Source organism: Hevea brasiliensis, chromosome 14 (genome assembly GCF_030052815.1).
Source record: "Hevea brasiliensis isolate MT/VB/25A 57/8 chromosome 14, ASM3005281v1, whole genome shotgun sequence".
NCBI classification, from domain to species: domain Eukaryota; kingdom Viridiplantae; phylum Streptophyta; class Magnoliopsida; order Malpighiales; family Euphorbiaceae; genus Hevea; species Hevea brasiliensis.
Window position 1 is genome coordinate 25185508 of NC_079506.1, and position 25298 is coordinate 25210805.

At 35.3% G+C, this 25298-nt stretch overlaps 3 protein-coding genes across 10 annotated transcripts; 2 read left to right on the plus strand and 1 right to left on the minus strand.

Moving 5' to 3' along the window:
• On the plus strand, window positions 1-10700 carry LOC110656973 (TIP41-like protein). Of its 2 annotated transcripts, none has more exons than XM_058135245.1 (8): window positions 1-269; window positions 847-1032; window positions 3545-3635; window positions 4197-4310; window positions 4397-4456; window positions 4557-4598; window positions 4923-5051; window positions 10369-10700. In XM_058135245.1, the coding sequence occupies exons 1-8, from the start codon at window positions 127-129 to the stop codon at window positions 10477-10479; spliced, it is 876 nt and encodes a 291-aa protein (XP_057991228.1). In that variant the 5' UTR covers window positions 1-126; the 3' UTR covers window positions 10480-10700. The 2 variants fall into 2 exon arrangements, with proteins under 2 accessions (XP_057991228.1, XP_057991229.1); XM_058135246.1 differs by having other exon boundaries at window positions 3545-3620.
• Window positions 10701-12884: 2184 nt separating this feature from the next.
• On the minus strand, window positions 12885-16806 carry LOC110657027 (uncharacterized). 6 transcript variants are annotated; one of them, XR_009143431.1, is made up of 4 exons: window positions 16476-16806; window positions 15800-15960; window positions 15511-15560; window positions 12885-13179 (listed from the first exon to the last, which is right to left on the minus strand). XR_009143431.1 is itself a non-coding variant. In XM_021814077.2 (4 exons), exons 1-3 carry the CDS (start codon window positions 16628-16630, stop codon window positions 15538-15540), a joined length of 297 nt encoding a protein of 98 aa, XP_021669769.2. In that variant the 5' UTR covers window positions 16631-16806; the 3' UTR covers window positions 12885-13179; window positions 15511-15537. The 6 variants fall into 6 exon arrangements, 4 of the variants coding, with proteins under 4 accessions (XP_021669769.2, XP_021669768.2, XP_057991122.1 ...); XR_009143430.1 differs by having other exon boundaries at window positions 15489-15560; XM_021814077.2 differs by having other exon boundaries at window positions 15842-15960.
• Window positions 16807-18411: 1605 nt separating this feature from the next.
• LOC110657024 (alternative NAD(P)H-ubiquinone oxidoreductase C1, chloroplastic/mitochondrial) lies at window positions 18412-24465 on the plus strand. 2 transcript variants are annotated; one of them, XM_021814073.2, is made up of 11 exons: window positions 18412-18519; window positions 18705-18907; window positions 20424-20519; window positions 21433-21499; window positions 21610-21793; window positions 22137-22230; window positions 22353-22565; window positions 23060-23452; window positions 23558-23634; window positions 23797-23900; window positions 23982-24465. In XM_021814073.2, exons 1-11 carry the CDS (start codon window positions 18471-18473, stop codon window positions 24119-24121), a joined length of 1620 nt encoding a protein of 539 aa, XP_021669765.2. In that variant the 5' UTR covers window positions 18412-18470; the 3' UTR covers window positions 24122-24465. The 2 variants fall into 2 exon arrangements, with proteins under 2 accessions (XP_021669765.2, XP_021669763.2); XM_021814071.2 differs by having other exon boundaries at window positions 18424-18595.
• Window positions 24466-25298: the final 833 nt, after the last annotated feature.

Below are 25298 nucleotides of genomic sequence, written 5' to 3' on the forward strand. Positions count from 1 at the left end.
GACGCCCCTCAAAAGGGACGCTACCATCAGAAACCGAAGGAAGACGCGAAGACAAAAACGAGATAAAAAACGGGGAACCGTTGTAATCGGTAATTTTCGGAAAGTAAACGAAAGAAGCTCACGAACATGGCAGTGGAAGTCAACGAGAAGGACCTGAAAGCTGCCGGCGCCGAGCTGTTGACTGATGACGGTCGCCGTGGACTGCGTATCCATGGCTGGGAGATCTTTTCCAGCAAGGGCTCCATTCTCAACTCCTCCACTCTTCTACAGTAATCTCTCTCGCTTTGTCTATTCACGTAACTTATCTTTCCTGATATATTTTGAGTTCGTTTAGTGGGCAAACTTTGGGAGTGCTTTTCATGCGTTAGAGAACCGAAACTTTATCCTTGAGATGATGTTTTTGCTTCAAATAAGTTTTTTCAATCGTAGTTTATTAGCATTGGAAATTCGGCTTGTTTAGGGTTCATGTAGATTTGGTGCTCAATTTGGTTTTCTGGTTTCAAATATTGCAAAATTGGTCACTTTGGCTTATTTTCATTGAATCCTTGCTTATGATCTAAGTTTTTGGGAAAAAAAAGTTCTGACCAAGTCGGCTCTCTGTAGAATGGGGCTAGTAATTAATATTGATTACAAATGGGGATGATTTTGTTCCCTAAAAAATTGCAATTTCACTTTTGTAATTTAAAGTTTAGAAGATTCTCTGTGAATGTGCAAATTTTTAGTCTGTGTTATTACAAGTGACATGTAATTTTTGTTATTCCTTTAGCATGAATATACTTTTGACATGAAAAGTTGATTCCCAAATTATGGAAATAATTTTAATATTGATAATTGATGTGCTTGCAGATGGGAACAAAAGCTTCAGACATCTCACTTACCAGAGATGGTTTTTGGGGACAGTTCTTTAGTTCTTAAACATGAGAATAGTGGCACCAAAATCTATTTCAATGCATTTGATGCCCTTACTGGCTGGAAGCAGGAAGCTTTGCCACCAGTAGAAGTTCCTGCGGCTGAAAAATGGAAATTCAGAAGGTAAGTTAGCTCTCTCCCTCTCATTCACTCACTCATTTTCATTTCTTCCAATTTAATAGTGGATATTTAGAATTTTTTTTCCACTTTTTTTTCCCCCAATCCTAAATGGATATCAATTTTTGGAGGATCTTTCTATTCTCTCTCTCTCTCTCTCTCTCTCTCTTGTCTCTTTTTGGTGGGGGATGATAATTTCAAAGAAAAGGCTTGTGTGTGTGTGTGTGTGACCAGTTTCAATTAAAGTGCTGATGTTTAAAATGTTACAATCATTACAATTCAAATGTAAAAATTTCAACTCGAATTTCTCTCAATCTATTCTTTTTATTTGACAAATTGCTTCAGAATTTTAGTTACCTATATAATGAGCTTTAATCGACTATGGTTTGCATGGAAAAGTTGAGTATTCTGTGAAATTTTAAAGAAGTTTTGGATCTGAGGTTGAATTTTTAATTGTAATAATAATAGTTGATTCTTATAAAAATTGCACTCATAAAGTATTCTGCTCAACACAATTTTTCTTTAAATGTGTTGTTTGCAATATTTTATTAATTAATAAGAATTTAGGAGGAAAAAATTATATCAGGATTTGATTGAATTCTTAAATTGTTCAAGGTTCAAAATGTGACATTTTAAGCGTTAGGCCATCAATTCTACTGGATTTTTTTATTAATTTTCCTTTATAGGAAAAAAAAGAAATTCTTGAGAGAGAACTAAGGCTACAACTTAGAGGATAAAGTATTCTCCTGAAGGGAGTGACTGACAAAACAAAAAACTAATGTACTAGAGCCCTTCAATTGAATTGCATAACATTTGAAGGTATCTTTTTGTGAAAGCCCTGGAAATATAAGCTGTCAAATACACCAAGACAAACAAGCTATTCCACCATAGTCCATAGATAAAAGGGTAACACTCAGCCCTCAAAAATGAGCGCACAACTATATGCCCCTTTTTACTGAAAAGAAAGTGCAATTTCAAAGAAATTTGGGTTGCTTTGTACCTCCAAAACTCTTCCATTATGAACCAATTGGCGTCTCAAAGTGTTAAGAAGTCCAAAGAGATGATTCCAAATGGCCCAAGTCAACTCATTGTGAAAAAGAATGAAAATGAGACTCACTATGTTTATGCCATGTAACACACTGATCTAGAGATAAAGTCTTATTAGAATGCCTTTCAATTATTAGTATTAATCTTTTAAATAACTGCAGACCAAACAAAAGCCCTGATGTTTAGAGGCCTGTAAGCCTTCCACACATGTTATGGTAGCATATCATCTTAAAGGTTGGGTTGTATTTAAGTCTTAGCTCCACAACATATCTCCCTTTGTGTAACAGATATGTGTCCTGATACTTTCTGTGAACTGCTTGAATCTTTTTACTTTATATCTACATTAAAGAAAGTGAATTTCCAGTATAGGAACCTTCCTATATTACTTGGTTTTAAGCTGTTACTTTGAGAACCTGCATAGTAGATCTGATATGACTGGTAGGATTTTAGGAAACTCCTAGAAGCAGAGTGAAAAAAATGTCAGGATATTCCCTGTTTAGTTGGACTTTACCGTATTTCTGATGTCTTTTTTGTCCGTACACATCAATCTTGTACTTGAAAACTGAAAGAGAGAGTGAGTTTATGAATAGAGTATGTATGTTCAGAAAGTTCATGAACAGGATTAATTTCAGTTCTTTTTAGCTTATTTCACCCCTAAGCCCTTGATATATTTAACCCCAATTTCTTCCTTGAACAATACCTAATTTATAAGACAATAAGGCCCCAAAATTATGTCTTGGTATCCACAATGACTGTAGTGTGGCCCTAATTTCTGTATTTTAGGGTGTCACTGTCAATATTCATGATAAAATGGGGATATATTTTCATAGGCTTTGCTCTACCTTGTTGTGTTACTTAAATGGACAACGTTGGCAGCACCTGTGCAGTTGGATTAAGCTTATTGGCTCCAAGTCCTGATGGACGATGGATAGGTTATACTGAAACTTACATCAATCACTTGAACCTAACTCCTATTTACATTGTTTCAAAATGGAAGGATAGTAAATAGATGCATCATTTCAGTGGCTGGCATCTTGTAGTTGTTGAAATGGGATAAAGTTGTTTCCTTGTAAAACTTTCCACACGTTTGAAACAGAGAATATGAAGCAACTTTTTAACAAGGAAGTTCTCTTCTAACTTCCCCTTATTTTTGCTATGATGTCCTTTGATCGAATCAAGGTTCTTGTCACTCATTGGCATTCAAATAGTTAGTACATCTATATGAAGGTAAAAGTATCAGTTCTCATTGGAACCTGTATAATGTGACAGAGTTTCATGTTGATTATCAAATTGTACCCTTCACTTGTGCAACTTGAGCCTCTGGCAACTTGTTATTCATTCTGATTTTTTTTTTCCTTCTCATTTTCTCCTGCCTTCCTGTTGCATTTTAAGTCTTTAAATTGATATAGCAGCATGTACCAAATGAAAGAGATTATTCTTTCCTCACATAGCATCTAATGTGAATTTGCAGCAAACCGTCCCAGCAGGTGATACTAGATTATGACTATACATTCACTACACCATATTGTGGAAGTGAAACAATCGAGGTAGACTCAAAGAAGGTTTGTCTTGTTCTTCTTTCTCCTACTATTTAGAAAACTTTTTTTTCTCATCTGTGTCCAGTTGGAACAGAATAAGCAGACTTTCCAAGCAGTAAAATGCTTCAGGGTTGAGCATTATTCAGTTTAAACAGAAAAACCAAACTGAACCAATGCTTTTCAGTTCAATTCAGTTTTGGTTTCTAAAATTATCTGTTGATTTGGTCCATTTCAATTATTAACCAAACCAAGCCATGTATATTTATATATATTTTTTATTTAAATATTATCTATAAAAAACCAATGCGCTGAACTGAACCAAAATAATTTTGGTTTTGATTCAGTTCATAATTGAGCTGCCTTTTCACTTCATGTAAAGGTTATGCAATAGCTTGGATAAATTAGATAGTAACATAAGATCCTTCTTTGCACTTTTTTCTCTCTGGTCCCTTGCGAGAAAATAATTAGGCTATTCTTAAATGTAAACAGGGGCATATAAGAATATGGATGTTTTATTGTTGTTTCCTTTATCAATTTTTTTCTTATTTTAGAAAATGGTGCTATCATCCTTTGTCTTGTGATCAGAATGAAAGTGGGGAAATCTTGGAGACAAGCTCAAGCCTCTGTTGGGGGGACTGCAAGGAGCAAATTGATGTGGTTTCCCTGTCGTCAAAAGAGCCTATTCTTTTCTATGATGAGGTAGTAATCATAAAGTGTCATTTTGATGTTCTCTTCTCAATACATATGTGCCTGCCTTGATGAAAGTAGTCTGTTTAACATTACAGGTAGTCTTGTATGAAGATGAGCTTGCTGATAATGGAGTGTCCCTTTTAACTGTGAAAGTGGTAAATGCTAATTCTTTAATGGCTGTAATGATAGATGCACTTCCTTGCAAAATGTTAGGATACATGCATAATGAGGGCATCACTTTTTTTTATTTTGCAGAGAGTCATGCCCAGTTGTTGGTTTCTTCTTTTGCGATTCTGGGTGAGTTATTTGACCTGATTTCCTAAATTCTCACATCCTTTTCATATTAAAAGAACCATTCATTCTAAACTCTCTCTCTCTCTCCTCTCACTCACACTCTATTTCTCAGTCTACTTATGTATGCTTTTATGTATGTATAATTTAAATTCCTGAATGCTGAATATCATGTGTCCAATATAAAGAAACACTTTTGTTTTCCCCCCATAAGAATAGAAGTGTATCTTCTTCTATTGGATACTCTGAAGTGACATCTTGAGTTCCCCTCACACAACTTGTTTGACTGATCTTTTTCTTTTCCTCCTGCTAATCTCTTTTTTATCACAGCTTAGAGTTGACGGAGTCTTGATGAGATTAAGGGACACTCGCATGCATTGCACTTTTGGTGATTGCACTGACCCTGTCATTCTTCGAGAAAGCTGCTGGAGAGAAGCCACCTTTCAGTCTATCTCTGCTGTAAGCTCTCTCTCTCTCTCTCTCTCTCTCTCTCTCTCTCTCTCTTCTTCCCTTCCCCAACTCAACCCCACCCACAACCACCCCAAGCTGTCACGGGGCCACTTCCTAGCTCGGACAGTAGTCCCGTGCGGCGCCTAGTCTTTCACCCAATCTAGGCCAGCCTACTCGTATTCAAGGGTCTTTCCCCTTATAGAGGATCTCAAGTGTTCTTATCGAGGGTCTTTCACATATCTAGCCCAGTAATTAAGCATTGATATTCCTTGTAGCATGATGTCGCCCTTCATCGTGTACATCCATAAGCAACTTCCGAAAGTAAGGCAATAAGCATCATCCGACTGTATGGCTGAACCCAAAGCCAATGTATAATATTTGTTCCCCTATACTGAGTAGCATCATTGGCCCTTATACCGAGCAGTATCGTCGGCCTTATATGGAAACCACGGGCTTAGGAGAGACGCGCACTACAAGCCCCTCGGCCTAGTAGTGTCCATGAAGCTCCTTCTTCATGGAGACACCGAGCTCCTTTCTCCGAGAGCATGATGCCCGCGGCCTAGTACCATGAGTACGTAGGGAGCTCACTTAGAGTCACGCCCTTGCGCCAGTAACCCCGGGGATGGTGGAGAGCTTGACACCAAATTCGGCAACTACTTGGGCCCGACCTTGCTCACCAGTGGCCAACTAGTCACACCCCCCTAAAGAGCATTAGGAACATAGTGACCTATGGCAGGAGGAGACATCAGTATGTCTCAGTGGTCACATCCCCCTGCACTTTTCCATATTTATAAAAGTGTCTGCCAAATTTTTCATTCTCATCAATTGTGCCCTTACACCATCTCATAGGCCTACGGCTTGGCTGGGTTTGGCCAATCCTCAAGGGGTAATGGGCTGTCCCCCTTACATTCTCCCCCACTTAGACAATCGATGTCCTCATCGATTTGCCCCGAACACCTCCTATTGAACAAAGCTCTCCTGAACATCCCGTGCCTCTCCATATTATTCACCATGTTTGGTTCTCACATATTAATCTCATGATTCTCTTATGTATCTTCATATGAACTTGTGTGTGTCTTCTTACACTTTCGTCATATCATCCTCGTGTTAGGATTGTGGCGTGGTTGCCCCACTCATATTCTTCCTTGTCACATTCTCCCACTTAGACAGTTGATGACCCTATCGACTATCGCTGTTGTTGCCGTGGCATTGCATTCCAACGAGTTCTCACTTTGGTGGATCTGTTCAATCATCTGCATACTCCCCCACTTAATTCTTCATATCTCATGTTGTGATGGTTCCTTCGATGCTTCATTTCTCCGTATTGTGATTAACATGCCTCCGCATGAATATCCTCCACCTTCACTAAGTTATTCTTGTGGCTTTGCCTTATAGTTATGCCATCGTAAGTACCTCGCAAAATAATCACAATAGAAAATAGTAGTGTTATATATGGACTCAAGCATAAAGAAGTAATAGTATTCCATTTCGGAGCTAAGCTCTATTATTATAGTTGCTAATAAGGAACAACATAATCATTATGTAAATGAATAGAGAAACTGACACATTACCGATTTCGTGTATCACCACGTTCCTCTCTAGAACTCATATTATGCTCGTGGGACTCATTGCTCATGCTAGTTTTGCCCACCTTTCTTACTGCACACCCATTGTTTGTACACCCATCTCTTGATGCTACCGCCTATCGACAATAAACAATTCTCGGCTACCAATTGCTTCTGCTCGCTTTGTTCTCTTCCTGTTTGGTTTTAATTCATCTTGGGCACCACAAAGTGAGTTTGGCATTCATGTTCTCTTGAGGTCTCCACCTTTTGCTACTTCTCATCTTCCACTTGGAATGTGGTTGACACCTCGAAGGGATACCATATTGCTTATGATTGCACTCTCCACCTGCAAAATTTCTACCTACAAAATTTCCACAAGATTGCCTCGAGGGACTTCTCTTATTCCCCATGCTTCTCATTTTAGTTTCCTCGGTGAAAAACACATATACACGACTGCCACAGTTATCAAGCTCATCTCGTTATCGCAATCTAAATGCTTGGCCATCACAATTGCTTAGATTTCCCACAGATGTCTAGAACCCTATTTGACACCACTATCATCACAATTGTGATCCCAAGATCATTCGTTTGCCCATAACTCTATGTCACTTGACAAGTGCTTCATCATCTCTATGTATTCTCACTTCATAGGTGGCCTCAAGCTCTATTGGCACACCCAATTCATCGGGGAGTCATTACCCTCTCCTCAAAAGACTATATCTAATGAGGCGTGCAGCCCTCCCACAAGTGGTATCACCACTTTTATCACAATGTGGCTCTCATCACCACTATCTCGTATTTTAAGATTGTTCTGGCAAGCTTTTTCTCATATAAGCTACCACCATCAGCATTATGACCTAGTTACCAGTACTAGGCATCCGAAACTTCGAGTTTCATATGAATATTCGGGCTACCGTTTGCCAACTCAACTTCATAGTGCTTACATGCACAATTGGGCCTCCGCCCCTTTCTCATGTTACCACAAGCCAACTCGTTACCTTCGAAATTGGATCTTGGGTTTTATATCCTTTCTAGGCTTATTGTAAGCCAATTCAATTTTTACGCAACATTATTTGGGATCCACCTGTCCCTTTTTCGAATTTATCTCATAGCTGATTTTACTTCAGCAGCTCTTAGCATCTATCGCCTCGTAATTAAATGGGATTCAATAGAATCCACGCATAATCCGAACTTGCCATCAATGGCACGCAACGACCGTCTCGTCTCAAGTTGCACTCAAGCAACAGTTTCACTTTCTATGTTATTCATCGAATAGCAACATTCTTATTCAGGGACTCTGTACAGGACTCATCCTTCATTTGAAGGTTATAGCAGCCAACAGCAATGGTTAATCTCCAGGGGAGAAAACAACCATCTCAATATCAATTAAGGGTATTTCAACCCATCATTCCGAAGGTTCACATAACTATTAAGCTATCTCGAATTTTCCATCTCTTTACCCAACTAGGGTAAGACACCATCTCAGTGAGAAAAGTCATTGGTTTCTTAATCTCTTGGGGATAGCACACCCCATATCTCGAAAGACTTCCACAGTCTATTAACAATTCGCAATCGTCTTATCAATCCTTGGGGCTTACTCGTCCCCACACATCTCTAAGACTTTCCTAGTCTTTTAAGCAATCCCAAGTATTGTATATCATCAGCCGACAAGGGTCATTCACCATCTCAATGGCTTTAGGGCTACCATTTGCCCCATATTTTCTAATGTTTTCTCAATATCGATCGTCTCATTTTTGTCCGACCAAAGTCTCAAATGATGTTACTTGCTTGGTCAATGTCATTTGCCAATTTCGTACCCCATTTTGCCCGCGTTAGCATCCTTTGCATTGATTATCCCCAATTGGTGTACTGCACTCGCATACCACCTCTTAAGGACTCAACAACATCAAGAATACTCATTTGCCCAACATATCACTTATACGTTGTGCATGCCACAATATGTTTCGAATAAGGACATCATGCCCTTCCCCCATTTTGGGGTTGTATATTCCGCTCACCCCTTCTCAAGGTGAACACACGGTTGGCTTTCATCGCTTTATTCAATAACCATCGCATTCCATCATTTCTCTTTACTTTTGTATCTCGTGTGCATCACACAATCGAAGGTTTCTCAAGGAAGGTATGGATCATTATCCATCGCGAGCACTAACCTTGCTCTGATACCAACTGTCACGGGGCCACTTCCTAACTCGGACAGTAGTCCCGTGCGGCGCCTAGTCTTTCACCCAATCTAGGCCAACCTACTCGTATTCAAGGGTCTTTCCCCTTATAGAGGATCTCAAGTGTTCTTATCGAGGGTCTTTCACATATCTAGCCCAGTAATTGAGCATTGATATTCCTTGTAGCACGATGTCGCCCTTCATCGTGTACATCCACAAGCAACTTCCGAAAGCAAGGCAATAAGCATCATCCGACCGTATGCCTGAACTCAAAGCCAATGTATAATATTTGTTCCCCTATACCGAGTAGCATTATTGGCCCTTATACTGAGCAGCATCGTCAGCCTTATATGGAAACCTCGGGCCTAGGAGAGACGCGCTCTACAAGCCCCTCGGCCTAGTAGTGTCCATGAAGCTCCTTCTTCATGGAGACACCGAGCTCCTTTCTCCGAGAGCACGATGCCCGCCGCCTAGTACCATGAGTACGTAGGGAGCTCACTTAGAGTCATGCCCTTGCGCCAGTGACCCTGGGGATGGTGGAGAGCTTGACACCAAATTCGGCAACTAGCTGGGCCCGACCGTGCTCACCAGTGGCCAACCAGTCACACCCTCCTAAAGAGCATTAGGAACATAGTGACATCTGGCAGGAGGAGACATCAGTATGTCTCAGTGGTTACACCCCCTTGCACTTTCCCATATTTATAAAAGTGTCCGCCAAACTTTTCATTCTCATCAATTATGCCCTTACACCATCTCATAGGCCTACGGCTTGGCTGGGTTTGGCCAATCCTCACGGGGTAATGGGCTGTCCCCCTTACACCTGCGGGGGTGCATTGCCTAAGCCATTTAGATTTGGTTTTGCATCATTTTATAAGGCTCTCATTTTGTTCATGCACAGCAGATGTGGGACTTGCTTCAAGTTCCATATTCCAACAGTCTTCTTACCTTTCCTTCTTCCAACTTTTTTTCTTGCTTAAAGGATCCAAAACCAAAAGGATGCTTGTTTCACTATTTAGGCTTTTTCTTGGAATCTACATGGTTGTTTGTATAAAGATATGGCCAAATGATCTAAATATATAATGTTTTTGGTCAATTTCAGTCAATTGGCTCAAGTTGTTAACATCATATGATCCAAGTAAACTTGATAAAATTAAAAGGAGTGGCTAAAATTAAAAATGTGTGCAAGGGTTGGAATTTTTTTGGCCATTTGGCCTAATGATCTTAGTACTTAAAAATAGCTTTTAAAATGGATGCAATTGCATGGGTAAAGTAGCATTTTTGTATAGATCCATTAGCATTTTCCATTCTCATGACAACCTTTTTCGTATAGATCCATTAGCATTTTCCATTCTCATGACTTTCAACAAATGGGCTAATATTGGAGATTCTATTGTCAATTTGTAAGATATTATAATGCTATGGTGCTTTTGCTTCCCCCCTCCCCGGCGCGGGTGCCCCCCCTCCCCCCCTCCTTTTTTGTAGGCATTTGGAACATAGGTATCTACCTGAGATTGTTTTGCTAGCACAATGTTGTAACAAGTGTTTTACGATATTCATGCATTGATGTCTTTCATGGTGCAGAAAGGTTATCCTTCTGATTCTGCAGCATATAGTGATCCAAGCATCATCAGCCAGAGGCTTCCTGTGATCATGCATAAGACACAAAAGCTCCAAGTCCATGGTCATTTGTAAAGCTGAAGGTAATCTTGATGCAAAATGATCTATATTGTTACCAAGTTGTGGTCATATAGATTCAGTTCTTTCAGGTGGATTACATTTGTACATGCTTTTTTTCCCCCATGTTAATTCAGTAAGCTGTTTTGCTGAATTCATTTGTGGAGAGAAAAATTGACAAAAGTGATTGTGCAAACTAAGAATTAAACTAAAATGCCTTACTTTTATGTTTATATTTATTTCATGGTTTCCATGGCATTGACAGAAATAAATGCAAAAACACAACTAGGAATACATAATGTCCTTGGAGAAACTGAAGTGTTTATGCAGCATTTAGATAACATCTAAGAAATAGAAGTGTTGGAAGAGAAATTGGAATTTGTTAGTTTGTGAGAGGAGCATAAGGTGATTTTTCCTTTTACATAAAGAGAGGGAGACGTTGAAAAGGACTGTCCTAGGGTAAATATTTAGATACACATAAAAAAGTAAAAATTTTTTAACAATTTTGTGTGCTGTCTTATTTCTTGTATGGATATATGCATGTGACCTCATCAATTTGAAGTTATTTCACATTTGTTTAAGTTTGACTATAGGTAATATTAATATAAAAAATTATGAACACTAAAACTTAACCAACCTCCAATTTCAAAACAACATAAAATAACCAGTAGTTGAGAAAAATAAAAACAAAAATATTTCACAGAATCAAAATTTAAAAGATAAAGGATTGCATTTAAATTTCAATAAGAATGAGCTTATTGGTGAGCTAATTGATTGAGGAAAATCAACAAGAGAGCTGGTTTGGAGATGAGTATGAGAGAGGAAAGAGAATGAATGAAATAGAATATGGTCATATGAAAGAAAAATTACAAGAAACTCGAGATAGGAAAAGCATATTAGAAAAATAAAATTAAGCCATTAACTTTCTTTTTTATGTACTTTAACAATTTTATTAAAATATAAAATTGATACAATGAAAATATTTTGATAGAAAATATTCTTTAAAAAATATTTTTTAAAAAAAATATTTTTTGTATTGTTATATTCTACTAAATAAAAGAAGCCTTAGAATGAATAATTACTTCTCTGAACAAAAACATAATCTAATTAGCAAATATTTAACAAAGCGAGAAAAACAAAACAAATCTTTCTTAATCACAGATCTCCAATCTAATGAATTGGAAGGCTTTGATCTTATTCTATACCTAGAAAAACAAAAATTTACTAATTTACTAGTCTTTATTTTAGCTTTCAATTAGCTCTAATTTTTATTAATTACTACATACATTATATATTTTTTTTAATAATGTATCGTTTATAATTTTTAAATGTAAAATGTATTATATTGATTATTTTCATAAATAAAAAATAATTATATATATATATATTTTTTTTTATTTTATTAATAAATAATATAAATTATATATTATATATTTTTTTTCTATTAATTCGATTCGAAAATTTGTTATTTTGATCACATGCCTTCCAACAGACAACAGTTACATCAACCAACAGTTATAATTTTTCTTCCCAATTTTTTTATTTTCTAATTATTAAAAAAATTAATAAATATTCCTTTAAAATAAAAAATATTTTATATTTATCATACAAAATTTATATTTACATTTTTATTTCCCCTCACTGAATAGGTTAGAAATTTCATCAATATTAATAGTTTAGATTAAAATTGATTAAATTATAAGAATGGTATAAAATTTTTAAAAAGAAATTATAAAATTCAGAAAATTGTTTTTCAATATATCCAAGTTAAAATGAGTCTGGTTTGACTCATGAATAAGAGCTTAACTGTCACTGTTAATGTACATGCTGCTTCTCTCATTTATAAGGAATCCATTCTTCATAGACCCTCCACTTGTGAATATTAGGTGCAAATGCGCCTGAGTGCATTCAATAATTTTCCTCCATGTTAGCGTCAATGGTCTCATGTGGAACAATGGCTCCAACACTCCGCAGTGCTCTCATTAAGCAAAGGGAAAAACAAATCTATTTTCAAGAAATGCCACTCAACAGAAGAAAGCTCTAAAATAAGGGGTGATAATGAGAGTGCCCTACATAATACATGCACACAAAAAAAATTGTCAAAAAAAAAAAAGGTAAGTCATTGGAGCACACGTAGGCCATCAGCAATTGAAGGCCAACTAATTGGTGCAGCATCAATTTCTCCAGGTTGGAACGAAGTTGCTCCAACAAACAGTGGAAAAAGCCCTCGCACTTGCAGGGCACTCCACCAAATCATAGCAAAGAAGTAAAATTAAGAATGAATTATAAAATATGCTGAAAGGGATGGCTGCAGGGCAATCCTTCTAGGAATCACATTTTCATGGAGCACTTATCGTTCATCATACATGTAGGATAATAATAATAATTAAGAAAAAAAAAGGACAGACGACAAAAAAAAAAGGTATAGAAAACCCAATAAATAACAAGGTTATAATCAGCATAATCTTGCAGATACCAGGCAGAAACAAAGTAAATATTGCCTGTCACAATTACAAGTAAAATATAGTTGCCTACCAAAGCCTCCATTTGATTGTCCCAAACGTAAGAACATTTCAAGATTAATCTCTGAAGTATAATAAAAACACGACACTTTATTAAAATATTCCTACCTAAAAAACCTAAGACCTCTAGGGTGCACCCACTCTCTGACTCTTGTTGTTGCATTATTCTGCACACATCGAACTGCCCTTCAAGTACCTGCAATAATGGAGTAAATGGTTCAAGATCTTTGCAAGAGTTCTAGATCCGAATAGTCATAAATATCATGGAACTCCATATATAGTACTAGAAGATCTGTTCATTCTTTGCAAGTTATACTCCTTCCTGAAATAAATATTTTCTGAGTAATAATAATGCATTAGAACATGCATAAAGGTATGCTGCAGAGGAACAGAAAGACAAGATGAAATTTGACTGTCACCACTGAAAAAGCAGCATGTCTTAAGCTTAATTTTTCAGCAAAGGAAAAAAAATTGAATGGTTCAGAAAATAACACATTCAAGTACTAAAAAATTGGAATTCAATGTTGGCAGCCTTGCACAGTAGATATACAAAAAAGAAGGGTTCATAATCAGAAACTTGGAAAGATGCTTGTAGTGATAAACTGATAATTATATGCAAGCTGAAAGATCGATTTGATCAGAATCATAACAAAACAAGGAAGTCTTTTTAAGGTGAATTGCACAAGAAATTAGCCATAAGAGAAAGAACATAAGAAAATTAAACAAGAGAACTAGAATCTCATGTGACAGTCCATGTTATGATACTTTGTTATGCATGCTGAAATGGAACAAGTTCCATGAATCAAATATTAATCACAGGGGATTTTTGGTAATTAGAGCAAAATTTCAATATTCAATTTACAAAATGCTTTAAGATTGAACATTAATCAATGTGTTTGTCTAACCACAAAGCTCATTGAAAATAATCATTAAAGATGTATGCCTTTTCGAATGGGTCACTGGGACTACTAATAAGCAAAGAGTTTATTTCTTTTGTCCCCAGATCTCATACAAGTCCAAGCGAAGTCCCTTCCTTTTCAAAATAAGTCATTTAGAAATACTGAAAGAGTAGGCAAAACATAAATATGACTGGTGAACAAATGAATCACAGGACAATATATTGCTCTACTAATCAATATTAAGTCACTAATAATGAGGCTATATTTCACAAATACTTCTTATATAGAATGAAAAGAAACTTAAACTATTAAACATGCTTCTAACAGAAAAGGTGTAACAGATTTTGTCCAAGCACAATATTTTTGTCAAAAATTGTTATGAACATTGCACTTAAAATTGGTTGATTCAGACAGTTGACAAGAGAAAGTGCCTTTTCCTTTCTCCTCATATGTCATGCTTGATCCAATCCCTTTTCAAATGGTGAGTAAGTTCAAAGAGATGATAAAAAAAGGAATCTAGAAATATGCACGACATCCGAGAAGTAAACTACAAAAGCAATGGCAATCCAAGAAATAAACTACTGGAGCATTAATGTAGATCATTCACTAATAATTCATTAATGATGGAAGGAGGATATATTACAACCCTCTAGGTTTAAAATGGCAAGTGCTCTTGAGGGAAGCACTGAAAAAGATAGCAAGTAATACATAAATCAAGAAGCAAACAACTAGAACAAGAATGAAACTCCTAATGATAACAAGGACCAGATAACAGCATAGCTTGCTTCTTCAGAATGAAGAGAAACTTCATGTCTTATTCATATGTCCACTTGTAGTTGGATAGTAGACTTGCACCCGACCACAAGCACACAAGAATGTGTGCCAACGCATATGTGCATGATGTCCACAATCTATATCTATACATGTAGATGTGTATTCATAATGATAAAATTGTCAAATAATAACACTAGACAGGTAAATACACCATATGTTACATTTCTATCAATTTGCAGAGAAACTAATAACTATACATTTTAAAAGAAGAAATGGGAAGCCACAAGTAAGAAGGCCATTCTTTCATGTCATAAGGAAGTGTCCTAGATGCATAAATTAGAACTACACCAAAATGTGACAATCTCTTATTTCTTCCCCAGAATCAGAAAATGCCAAAAGAGGAAACATAGGCCAAAAAGGGGTTCTAAATCAAGTCTCCAAAATGTAAACAACGTGTAAAGAAAATAAAAGTAGCATAAATAATGAATCATTAACAAATTATACAAAATCATATCATATCCAACTAAAGAACCATGGAAGAAAGAGAACTCTTTTTCCTGATTTTTCCACATTTTCACAGAGAATTATTACAGACATGCATAAACCAAAACAAGCAAAACTGAGTAGATCTTTCAGCATAAGAATTTAGATTCATGATATCTTGTCAAACATTTGATGTTAGACATACAAACCATGTTACCAAATGCCTCAATGTTTAACTCTAGGGTTCAGCTTCTTATCCGATACTAGTACAAGAATAATGATTCACTAATTTATTTTCTTTGTTTTCAAATAACAAGTAATATAGGGAAAAAAAAAAAAAGAAACCTACAATCTTGGCAATAATCCTGCACCTTTAGCTGATTGAAAGTCCACGTGCATCACCCGTCTTTTCCATTCCTCCCTATCAATCCCAATCCCAAGTCTTCTCATTAACAAAGTTTTATGAAAACAAACAAAAACCTAACCACTTTCTTGCTCATTTGATCAATCAGTCTAAATTTCGCAAATTTACTTAAAAAAAATGAAAGAGAATTTACAGCTTGCAATTGAAGTTATTCAGAGTAACAGTGTATGAATAACAACAATTCAAAAACATTCTGTTTCCATTTTTCCACGTGCCCTAGAAACAGTAAGACTCACAAAGAGACTACTAGCGATCCTGACAAGTGCGGTAGAAGGTACCATGAGACAGCTCGCAAAAAGCCCGCAAATTAGCATTGAGGCGGGACGTGAGGTGGTTCGTAGACACCATGCTATGCAGAGGCAAGAATGATTGCATACATCCTAGTTCTCCCATGTTCCTACAAGGGTATACAAGAAGCAGTCATAATTAGAATCAGAATACCAATAGATAGAAGTTACGCTAAAATGGGTAGCAAGTGAATGGGAGAAAGAAAAGTCCTTGTTCAGTTTCTCAGGAGATACAGAATAAGTATTTATCCTTCATATGAAATAAAAACCTCCATTCAACACAGCCCATTAAGCTGAATTCAGTAGACTTGATACTTAAGATAACAAACCAATTCCAAATCCAAAAAATTATAATTTAATTTAAAAAATTGTATTTTCCTTGGTGGAATTCATCGCCTACTGAAAAAAAAAATTACAAGAAAAAAAATAATTCAAAAAAATATCAAAATGAATGTACATCATTCAAAGGGCTATCCATCCAAATTATAAACCATACCAAAAATGAATGGGAACACAGAGTAGAAAATAGTCGACAATATTTTAGATATCCAAATACCAAAATCGAAACTTTTCCCTCATGATTCAGTATTTCGATTATAAAGGTCAGGGATTAAAAAAACAGTACCTAGAGGTAGCAAAGGACAGTCGGCGCGACTGTAGCCGAGGGGAGGCACTGGACGGCGGACGGATGCGGGGGAGCGGCGGCGAGGAGAGGCGAGATGGAGCCCTAGCGGCGGAGACGAGAGCGCGTGAGAACGATCCTCCACTGCGCCAAGCCATTTCAGCGTCAAAACTGTTCTTGAGTCCTTGGAGAATCGAAGTGAAAAATGAGTGAAATGCAGAAAAAGGTGAGTACTAAAATGGGGATTTAGGGTTTAAGAAACAAAGATCTTTTGGATGTAAAGGTTTAGGATGCTGAGAACCGTCGGATTAGTAGAATCTGGCTCAACTAGGATTATTCATAGGGTTTTGACTGTGCAATCGGTTTTTTAAAATAATTTTTATAATTATTTTAGCAAAATAAAATATTAAAGGTAAGGAAAATTATTAATTGCATAAGTACATAATTATTTTATTTAATTATAAAATAAAAATTAAAACATTATATTTTTTAATAATTTTTTTTTACCCCTAATCCCGTGAATTAGAATTAATCTTATTTATATTGGATTGATAAATATCTTTTTCATTATATTTTATTCGTATCGAAAAGATTAAATATTCGGCATCGTTTGAGAGAATAGATCTATCATATTTTATTGTAAGGTCTATTATTGATTTAATAAGATATCAATTATTTATTGAATGGCATATATTAGTAAAAAAATTTTGAATATTTGGTATTCAAAGTCCCAAAAAGTCTACATACTACTAAGAATTTATGATATGATTTACATATCACATATTTATAAGGAATTACAATATTAGTGACTAGTGTTGAGCAGTTTTCGATTTAAACTAAAAAATTAAACTGAATCGATTTAATTTGGTTTAATTGGTTCGATTTTAAAATTTAATCGATTTGATTTGATTTATAATTTTGATAATTTCGGTTAATTGATTTGGTTTGATTATTTTCATAAAAAAAATCGAACTGAATCGAAATTATTAATATATATAAGAAATAAAAAAAAATCGAACTAAATCGAATCGAACTGAAATCAAAGAATACAGAACCGAATCTTAAGATTTTTTAGTTTTGATTTCTAATTTTTTTTTTGTTTTTATGTTTTATTATTTAGATTTAATGTTAAAAATATGAAATTTTATAAATTTCAGTTTGATCGGTTTAAAACCGAACTGAACTGATATTTATCGATTCGATTCAGTTCGATTTTCTCTTATTAATTGGTTTGATTCGATTTTTAAAATTTTTTATTTTCAATTTTCAGTTTTATCAGTTCAATTCGGTTCGAAACCGAACCGACCATTTACACACCCCTAACAGTGACCTTTCCAGTGAGGTGTATCAAAAGTAATTTTGCCATTAAAAAATATTTTATTAGAATCTGATTCAATTGAGCATTGGTAAAATTTGAGCATAAAATCGTTACCAACAGTAATTAATTGTGAATTTTTTTAAAGAGAAGAAATATATATTTTATTAATTAAAAATAAAATATAAATTTAATTGTTATATTTTTATATAACTAAATTCAATACAAAACATTTATTTAAATAATAATAATAAATTTAATTTAAATAATTTAATCGTGTTAATGAATTATTTAATTTAATTAATATGATATTCTTTAAATTTTAACATTTTATTATAAAAAAATTTGCATCTCATACCAACTATTGTTCAAATAATTTAATTAAAAGAACAATTTTATGAAAACAAAGACAAAATAAAATAAACCATCATAAAGAAAAGAATAAATAATATATATATTAATTAAAACTTAATTTAAATAGATATAACTATGGAATTATTAAAAAATAAAAAAATATAAAAAGGTGAATTTTGCTTATAGCTTAAATTATTCCAACTTTTTAAAGGATAAAATGCCATTTGCCAAAAAAAAAATGATAATAATAAAATAAAGATGATGCGCACGTGTAGTCATAATAACAAATACTTGGAGCGAAGGCCAGTGGTGTCCACGCAGCTGAATCAATGCCACAAAAGGCCTTCCAATCTGCGATTCATTTTCAGTTTTCAGAGTGTGTGTAATTACCTAATTCCAACGTCAATGGTTATTATGGCTTTGTGTTCTTCAACAGCTCTCTTGCCTTTCAATCGTATGCTCTTTACCTCTATCTACTGTACGCTTTTTAATTATTTCTCGACCTCCAGATTCTAAATTTCTTGAATTTTGGGTTTTTTCTTCTCTATCTCATCTTTAATTAGGGATTTCAATTGGTTCAAAGCGGCTGGGTAAGTTGTTTTCGGTTTCTCCTAGGTGGAGTATCCGTTCACCTTTGTTCCCAAACTCGCCAAGGAGTAGAGGATTTCGATTTGTTGCTTCGAGTGCAATTGGGACGAATGAAGGTGTTGCAGAGATATCTCAAGGAGAGACACGGCCGCGAATCTATAAATGGCCTGATAATAGGGTTTGACCCCTTTATTGACTGGTTTTTTTAAAACAAGATTTTTTAATCCATTTTAGTATTCCCTTTTGAAGCTGACTCTGTTTTTATATTATTTTATTTTTTGTTTGTCTTCCTGTTTTGGTTAAATTGTATCACTGTGCATTTGATGTTGTATCTATAATTGGTAAAAGATCTTTTTAAATATTATATTCTTTGCTGCATAAAATGTGAAATCTTTCAAAGCAATGCGGTAGTCATAGATGGGTATCCCAGATGTTTCCCAAAGCAACTAATTTATTAGGTGTGGTATGTATTTCTACTGAATTTAGCTATCACTTCCCACCTAACATTATAGATCATTGCTTTCATTCCTTAGAACCCATAAGGATTACTAGTTATTACCAGAAGAATTGCTTGCGCTGACATTACCGAAATGAGTCTAAATCAATATTATTGAAAGTTTTCAATTCACTATCATCTTTTTCTCTTGCATCATCTTGTAAAAGACCAATCAATAAAAATTATATAAAAGAATGGTGGTCCAGTAAATTTAAAGAAACACACGTACATACAAGTACTTGTGTGCTTTCTAAGTTCACCAACCATTGGAATCACTTCCTCTTGGTGAATAGGATTATGTAGTTCTTCTAAATCAAGCTCTGTAAATGGTTTTCTTCTACCTTCCTAAAATTATTCTCATTGTACTCATAATTGATACGATCATAATTCTTCTTCTTGTAGTTAATTCTAAAGGACATGAACTGAAATTGTACTTAAGAGGTGTAATGAATGAATCAATAGCTTGACATGAAAAAGATCTTACATTTAATATACCTTTTTGGCATATAAAGTTCTTTAAACATATTCAAAGAATTTGTAATGTAATTCACATATAATATAAAATGTAGGAAAGTACTAATACTAAGTGAATGTTGATAATCAGATACAGATGTTTATGAAGGGAGTGATTCATATGGATTACTGTGTCATTGGTTTGATAGCTTGCTTTATATGAATTTCAAATTCTTTTGTTGTCAGAATAATGTGCAAATACAATTTCAGGATTTCTTATGTATTATGTGTGTAAGTGAATAGACCATAATGTTAGTAACACCCATCACCCATATCATCTGTCTTAAAAGAAAACTCTGCTTCAATTGGCCATGAAATTATTTAATATTTCATTTTTAAATATGTTTTGTTTTTTATATGTTTGTTTGTCATTTATAATTGATTTTGAAATCTATTGTATGCTACAATTTGATTCAATTCTTGGTTCTTGTTTCACAAAAATGAAATTTAATTCATGATTCAAATCTTGATTGGATGACAATGGCTTCAGTAAGATCACATCTTAACATGAGCTCAGTAAATTTGGCCAAGCAGTTCGATGCACCAGAAGGCTATATTTATAGTTGTACAATTGATCTACTAATTACCTTTTACAAGAAGATTGGATGTATTTCTCTCTTAAAATGTATTTCATCAATCAGACCATGTATTATGCTAACAAAAAAATGTCGTGTCGTGGTTACAGAAGCCAAGGGTGTGTATCCTGGGTGGTGGATTTGGAGGCTTATATACTGCATTGAGACTAGAATCACTGGTATGGCCTGACAACAAGAAACCTCAGGTAAGGTTTCATTGAATACGAAATTCGATTATGAACCTAAAGAAGTATTTTCCTTGATTCATTATGAGCCAATCCTTGTGTAGGTTCTTCCATGGGTGTTTTTATAGAAGCCTTTTTATCATTATCTTTAATTTGGTGGCCCACCTTGCTGACTTTTTTTATTTTCTCTGATTCTTGCAACGTGAGGGTCTCATGTGTTGTGGATACCCTTTATTTTATCATGAAAATCTTGTGAGGGTAGATCAATGGTAACTTCCTTTGTATCCTGCTGGCTTCTGATAATGATAGTGCTGATTTTTTGGTTTCTTTTGGTATGATTTTGTGTACTTCCCATGCGCCAGGCTGCCCAGTTTCGTTGGTGCTCTTTTTTGCTGTAAATCCCATTTTAAAAAATCTAGTTATTATTTTTATTTTTCTTTTAAATTTTAATTGATTAGTTTCATTTCAGTTATTTCATTGTGGGTGGCCTCCATCAAAGGTTATAAATTGCTATATATCAGATGAGATAAATTATAATACTTAGATTTGGAATTAGAACACAAGATTATTGTACACCGACTTTCAACTTGTTACCTACATAACTGGCCTATTCTATTTGCACAGATACTATCATCTAATGGTTAAAACCAAATCACAAAGGCATAGAATAAAAACATCCAATGATATAAATAAAACCATCTAATAAAGAGTACTCTAGAAAAGGAAAAACTCTCAAGCCCCTAAGGTGGCCTAGGCACTTATAATTGCATTCCTGGGTGCACTATTTCTGTTGGGGATTGAGCCTCACTTGAGAACAACCAAGGTGCATTACCTTGTGCAAGCTTGAGCCTAGGCATTTCTCACTTTGACAACTATGCTATATTTTTTTTGTACTAGCACCTCTTGGATTCATAAAATCTGGGTATTGGACCAGGTGCTTCTTGTTGATCAGTCTGAGCATTTTGTTTTCAAACCAATGCTGTATGAGCTTCTATCCGGAGGTATATTGTTCTCTGAGAACTGGCATTTCTATTCTTAACAATGATAATCTAACCTGAATGCCTTCATCAAACAAATAATTAATTGATTCTAGTACCAAAATCTGATGCAGAAGTCGATGCGTGGGAAATTGCTCCTCGATTCTCAGATTTGCTTGCAAACACTGGTGTTGTGTTTCTACAAGACAAAGTAAAACTGTTGTCTCCCTCTGATCATTTGGGCTCAAATGGATCAGCAGGATCTAATTGTGGGGGAACTGTGCTGCTTGCAAGTGGCCTTCTTATTGAATATGACTGGTATTCATCCTTGACTACCTTTTGCCTCTAACGGTGTATATTGTTCTGTACAAGTCTAGAATGGATGGCTCTCTCACCCCATTCTTGTGTTTGAACTTGGATTATATATTTGACAATATACAGAACCCAAAAGGTGTGATGGAATGTTCTGGTGCTCTTAGGTGCACCTTTAGAAAATTTAAAAAGAAGCGCAAATGGAATTCCCTTTAAATTATAAGAGCATTGTTGACAATATATATGGTTCACTTGATTGTTATCCTAGTAAATTGGCAGTCTTTTCAAAATTTAGAGTAAGTTAAGTATGCCCTAGCTGATTTTACTTGAATTTGTCCTGGGCAGCTAGGTTGGTTCTTGCTTTGGGAGCTGAAACCAAACTTGATGTTGTACCTGGTGCAGCAGATTTTGCACTTCCATTCTCCACCCTGGAGGATGCACGTGTAAGAGTTTAGCTGATAGACTATGGCTATGTAGGATGAGCAGATTCTATATATGCAAAATAATTTTTCTCTTTTTCTTTTTCTTTTTTTTTTTTTTTCATGTTGATATCCTTTTGATGCAGAAAGTTGACGAAAAATTAAGGGCATTAGAAAGGAGGAACTTTGGTAAGGATTCTTTGATCCGTGTGGCTGTTGTGGGTTGTGGTTACTCTGGCGTTGAGCTAGCTGCAACAATATCTGAGAGACTGAAGGATGGAGGGGTAGTCCAAGCAATTAACGTAGAAACCACAATCTGCCCAACTGCGCCACCTGGCAATAGGGAAGCTGCGCTTAAGGTGAGATACTAGATTTTAGATTGGAAAATTGTTCCTTGAAAGTTTTGATATGCAGTATTTGAAGACCCTTCAAACTCATTTTTCTTCCTTTGAAAGAATTGACTGTGTTACAACTGCTAAATACCTTTTTCTTAACTTTATATAGTCACCATGTAATTAATTGGTACGTTGTACATGCTTCCATAAGCATGTAATATGTTGAATTTCACAATATTTGGCAGATATTTATTTTCCTGGATTGCTATTATCTTGTCTTATCCCTAATATGACAGTTAAGTTTATTTACAGGGTTCATGTCCTGGCTTACACCTATTTAAATTGTTATTCATTAATAATTTTAAAAGAAGAGGAGAGTTTATGCATCATTCCTTGACATTTACACAGATGTCTGCATCTCCTATTGTCCTCCCTTGTGCCTTTTGGGTTTTCCTTTAACAAATTATTTTGCTACTTTTGTCACCCTAAATTTTAATTTCTTTTGCAATTGGAGTTAGGTTCTTTCATCCAGAAAAGTTCAACTTTTACTGGGTTATTTTGTTCGCTGTATTCGGATAGCTAGTAACTCAGAAACTACAGAGATTGGTGCATCTGAGGACATTGCAGTGCAACATAGTTCTGACAAATATCATTTGGAGCTACAACCTGCTGAAAAGGGATTAGAAAGTCAAATTCTTGAAGCAGATATAGTGTTATGGACTGTTGGATCTAAACCTCTGCTTTCTCAACTTGAATCCTATAACAGGCCCCGTGAGCTTCCCCTAAATGCCCGAGGACAAGCAGAGACAGATGAAACACTACGTGTTAAGGGCCATCCACGGATTTTTGCACTTGGTGACTCTTCTGCTCTAAGGGATTCTGGTGGAAAACTTCTTCCAGCAACTGCTCAGGTATCATATTGCTTCAGTGCGATACAATTGCGTTTTTACTAATCTCACCCTTCCCCCCACACTTGGGTCTCATTTATGTTGACTAACTTCGACATTTTCTCTCAGGTGGCCTTTCAGCAAGCAGACTTTACTGGTTGGAATCTGTGGGCAGCAATCAATGACCGTCCTCTGTTGCCTTTTAGGTTGGATAGACTGTTAAATCATTTTCTATGTATGATTCGTAAGTTCTATTGGTTAGATCGACTGAAAAAAGACTTGTTAGCATATTGGAATGCCATGCACTATATTACCCTTTATAGAAGCAATGAAGCATAGGTTACATAATTCCGCACATTGATTGCCAGGTTTCAGAATCTAGGTGAAATGATGACTCTAGGAAGAAACGATGCTGCTGTTTCTCCAAGCTTCATTGAGGGACTAACCTTAGAGGGTCCTTTTGGTCATGCTGGTAACTTTCTGTTCCAACATTTCTAAATCTTTCTACTTTTCTGGTCTTGACTTCCTGTTCCATTGGGTTTCATTATTGCAGGAAGGAAAATAGCTTACTTGATTAGATTACCAACAGATGAGCACCGGGTTAAAGTGGCGATCAGCTGGCTGACAAAGTCTCTCATAGATTCGGTTGCATCAGTACAGAGCACCCTAACTAAGGTTCTTTCTGGCTCGTAAGTGCCCTTTCAATTTACGAAGAAAGGTTGTCAAGTGCTGGTTCTGCTCTGCATGTTTGATTCCCATAAAACCTTACTCAACCATTATAAATCACATTACTTTTCCAATTGCTATTGTGGTTTTAATGAATTCCATCTTGAGAGAATGTAGGACATCTTTTTTAAATCGTCCATCTATTTGGGTATTGGATTGCCAGTTGTACAGACTTGTTAGGATGGGGAGAATTCATGACCCATCCTTTTTTATGCATGGAGCTGGCCCAGCAAATGTTTAGAAGTAGTCGTTCGAACATATGTAACTTTAATCTTAACAAGAAATCGAAAAGTGCAAGATCAAGCCGGCAACTGCTATCTTCCTCTTCCCTGCTGGAAAACACTAGATGACCGACCTAAAGTCTTGGATCCACACTCTGAATTAAAAAAAAAAAAAAAGGTGGTCACCGATGAAGATGAGCCTATTTATATATCATAGGCAACTTCCTTGGAGATGAGTGCAATGTCCAAGTAACTTTCCTTTGTTCATTGAAATGTTGCCCCCCAAGAATTATCCTGTGAATTGCCCAGGATCACGTGGTATTAGTATGCTTAACAAGCATATTGATCTTTCCAGCTCTGATGACCCGAATAGTTCTTTAACAAGCTTGGAAGAAGCCTTTGAGTTGGAAAGCCATGGCAAGGATTTATGGCTCATTGTTTGATGGCAAGCCCATCCATTTTTGTGAAAATTTTTTGTCAAAATGTCTAATTTATCCCTTTTACTTATTAGAAAAGTTCAATTTAATTCATTTTTAACTTTTTATTCAATTTAGCTAAAAAATTTTAATTTAAATTTAATTTAGTCTAAAAATTAAAATTTATAAGTTAAATTTCTTGATTATTTGATTTAAATAAAAAATAAGAAAGTTTAATTTCCTGACTTTGAGATTAATTTTTTTAATTTCTTAATTTAAGTCTAAAAATTAGAAAGTTCAATTCTTGATTTTTACGTTAAATTGTGTTTAAATTGAAAATTTTGAGTTAAATAAAAAGTTGAAAATGGGTTACATATAATTTCTCTAACAAATATAGGGATTAAATTGAACTTTAAACCCAAAACTTTTAGTTTTGAAACCTCTCCAAGCACTACTTGATCATGTGCCAAAAAAGGGGATTTCCTTGCTCATTTAGGGCAGATTTTC

Coding starts and splice junctions, on each gene's coding strand:
- LOC110657027 (XM_021814075.2), bottom strand. CDS start 16,630: ATGGCTTGGCGCAGTGGAGGATCGTTCTCACGCGCTCTCGTCTCCGCC. Junction 15,961..16,475: donor CTGTCCTTTGCTACCTCTAG/GTACTGTTTTTT, acceptor ATACCCTTGTAG/GAACATGGGAGAACTAGGAT.
- LOC110656973 (XM_058135245.1), top strand. CDS start 127: ATGGCAGTGGAAGTCAACGAGAAGGACCTGAAAGCTGCCGGCGCCGAG. Junction 4,311..4,396: donor CTATTCTTTTCTATGATGAG/GTAGTAATCATA, acceptor TTAACATTACAG/GTAGTCTTGTATGAAGATGA. Junction 5,052..10,368: donor CCTTTCAGTCTATCTCTGCT/GTAAGCTCTCTC, acceptor TTCATGGTGCAG/AAAGGTTATCCTTCTGATTC.
- LOC110657024 (XM_021814073.2), top strand. CDS start 18,471: ATGCCACAAAAGGCCTTCCAATCTGCGATTCATTTTCAGTTTTCAGAG. Junction 18,520..18,704: donor TCATTTTCAGTTTTCAGAGT/GTGTGTAATTAC, acceptor ATCTTTAATTAG/GGATTTCAATTGGTTCAAAG. Junction 23,453..23,557: donor TTCTTCCAGCAACTGCTCAG/GTATCATATTGC, acceptor ATTTTCTCTCAG/GTGGCCTTTCAGCAAGCAGA.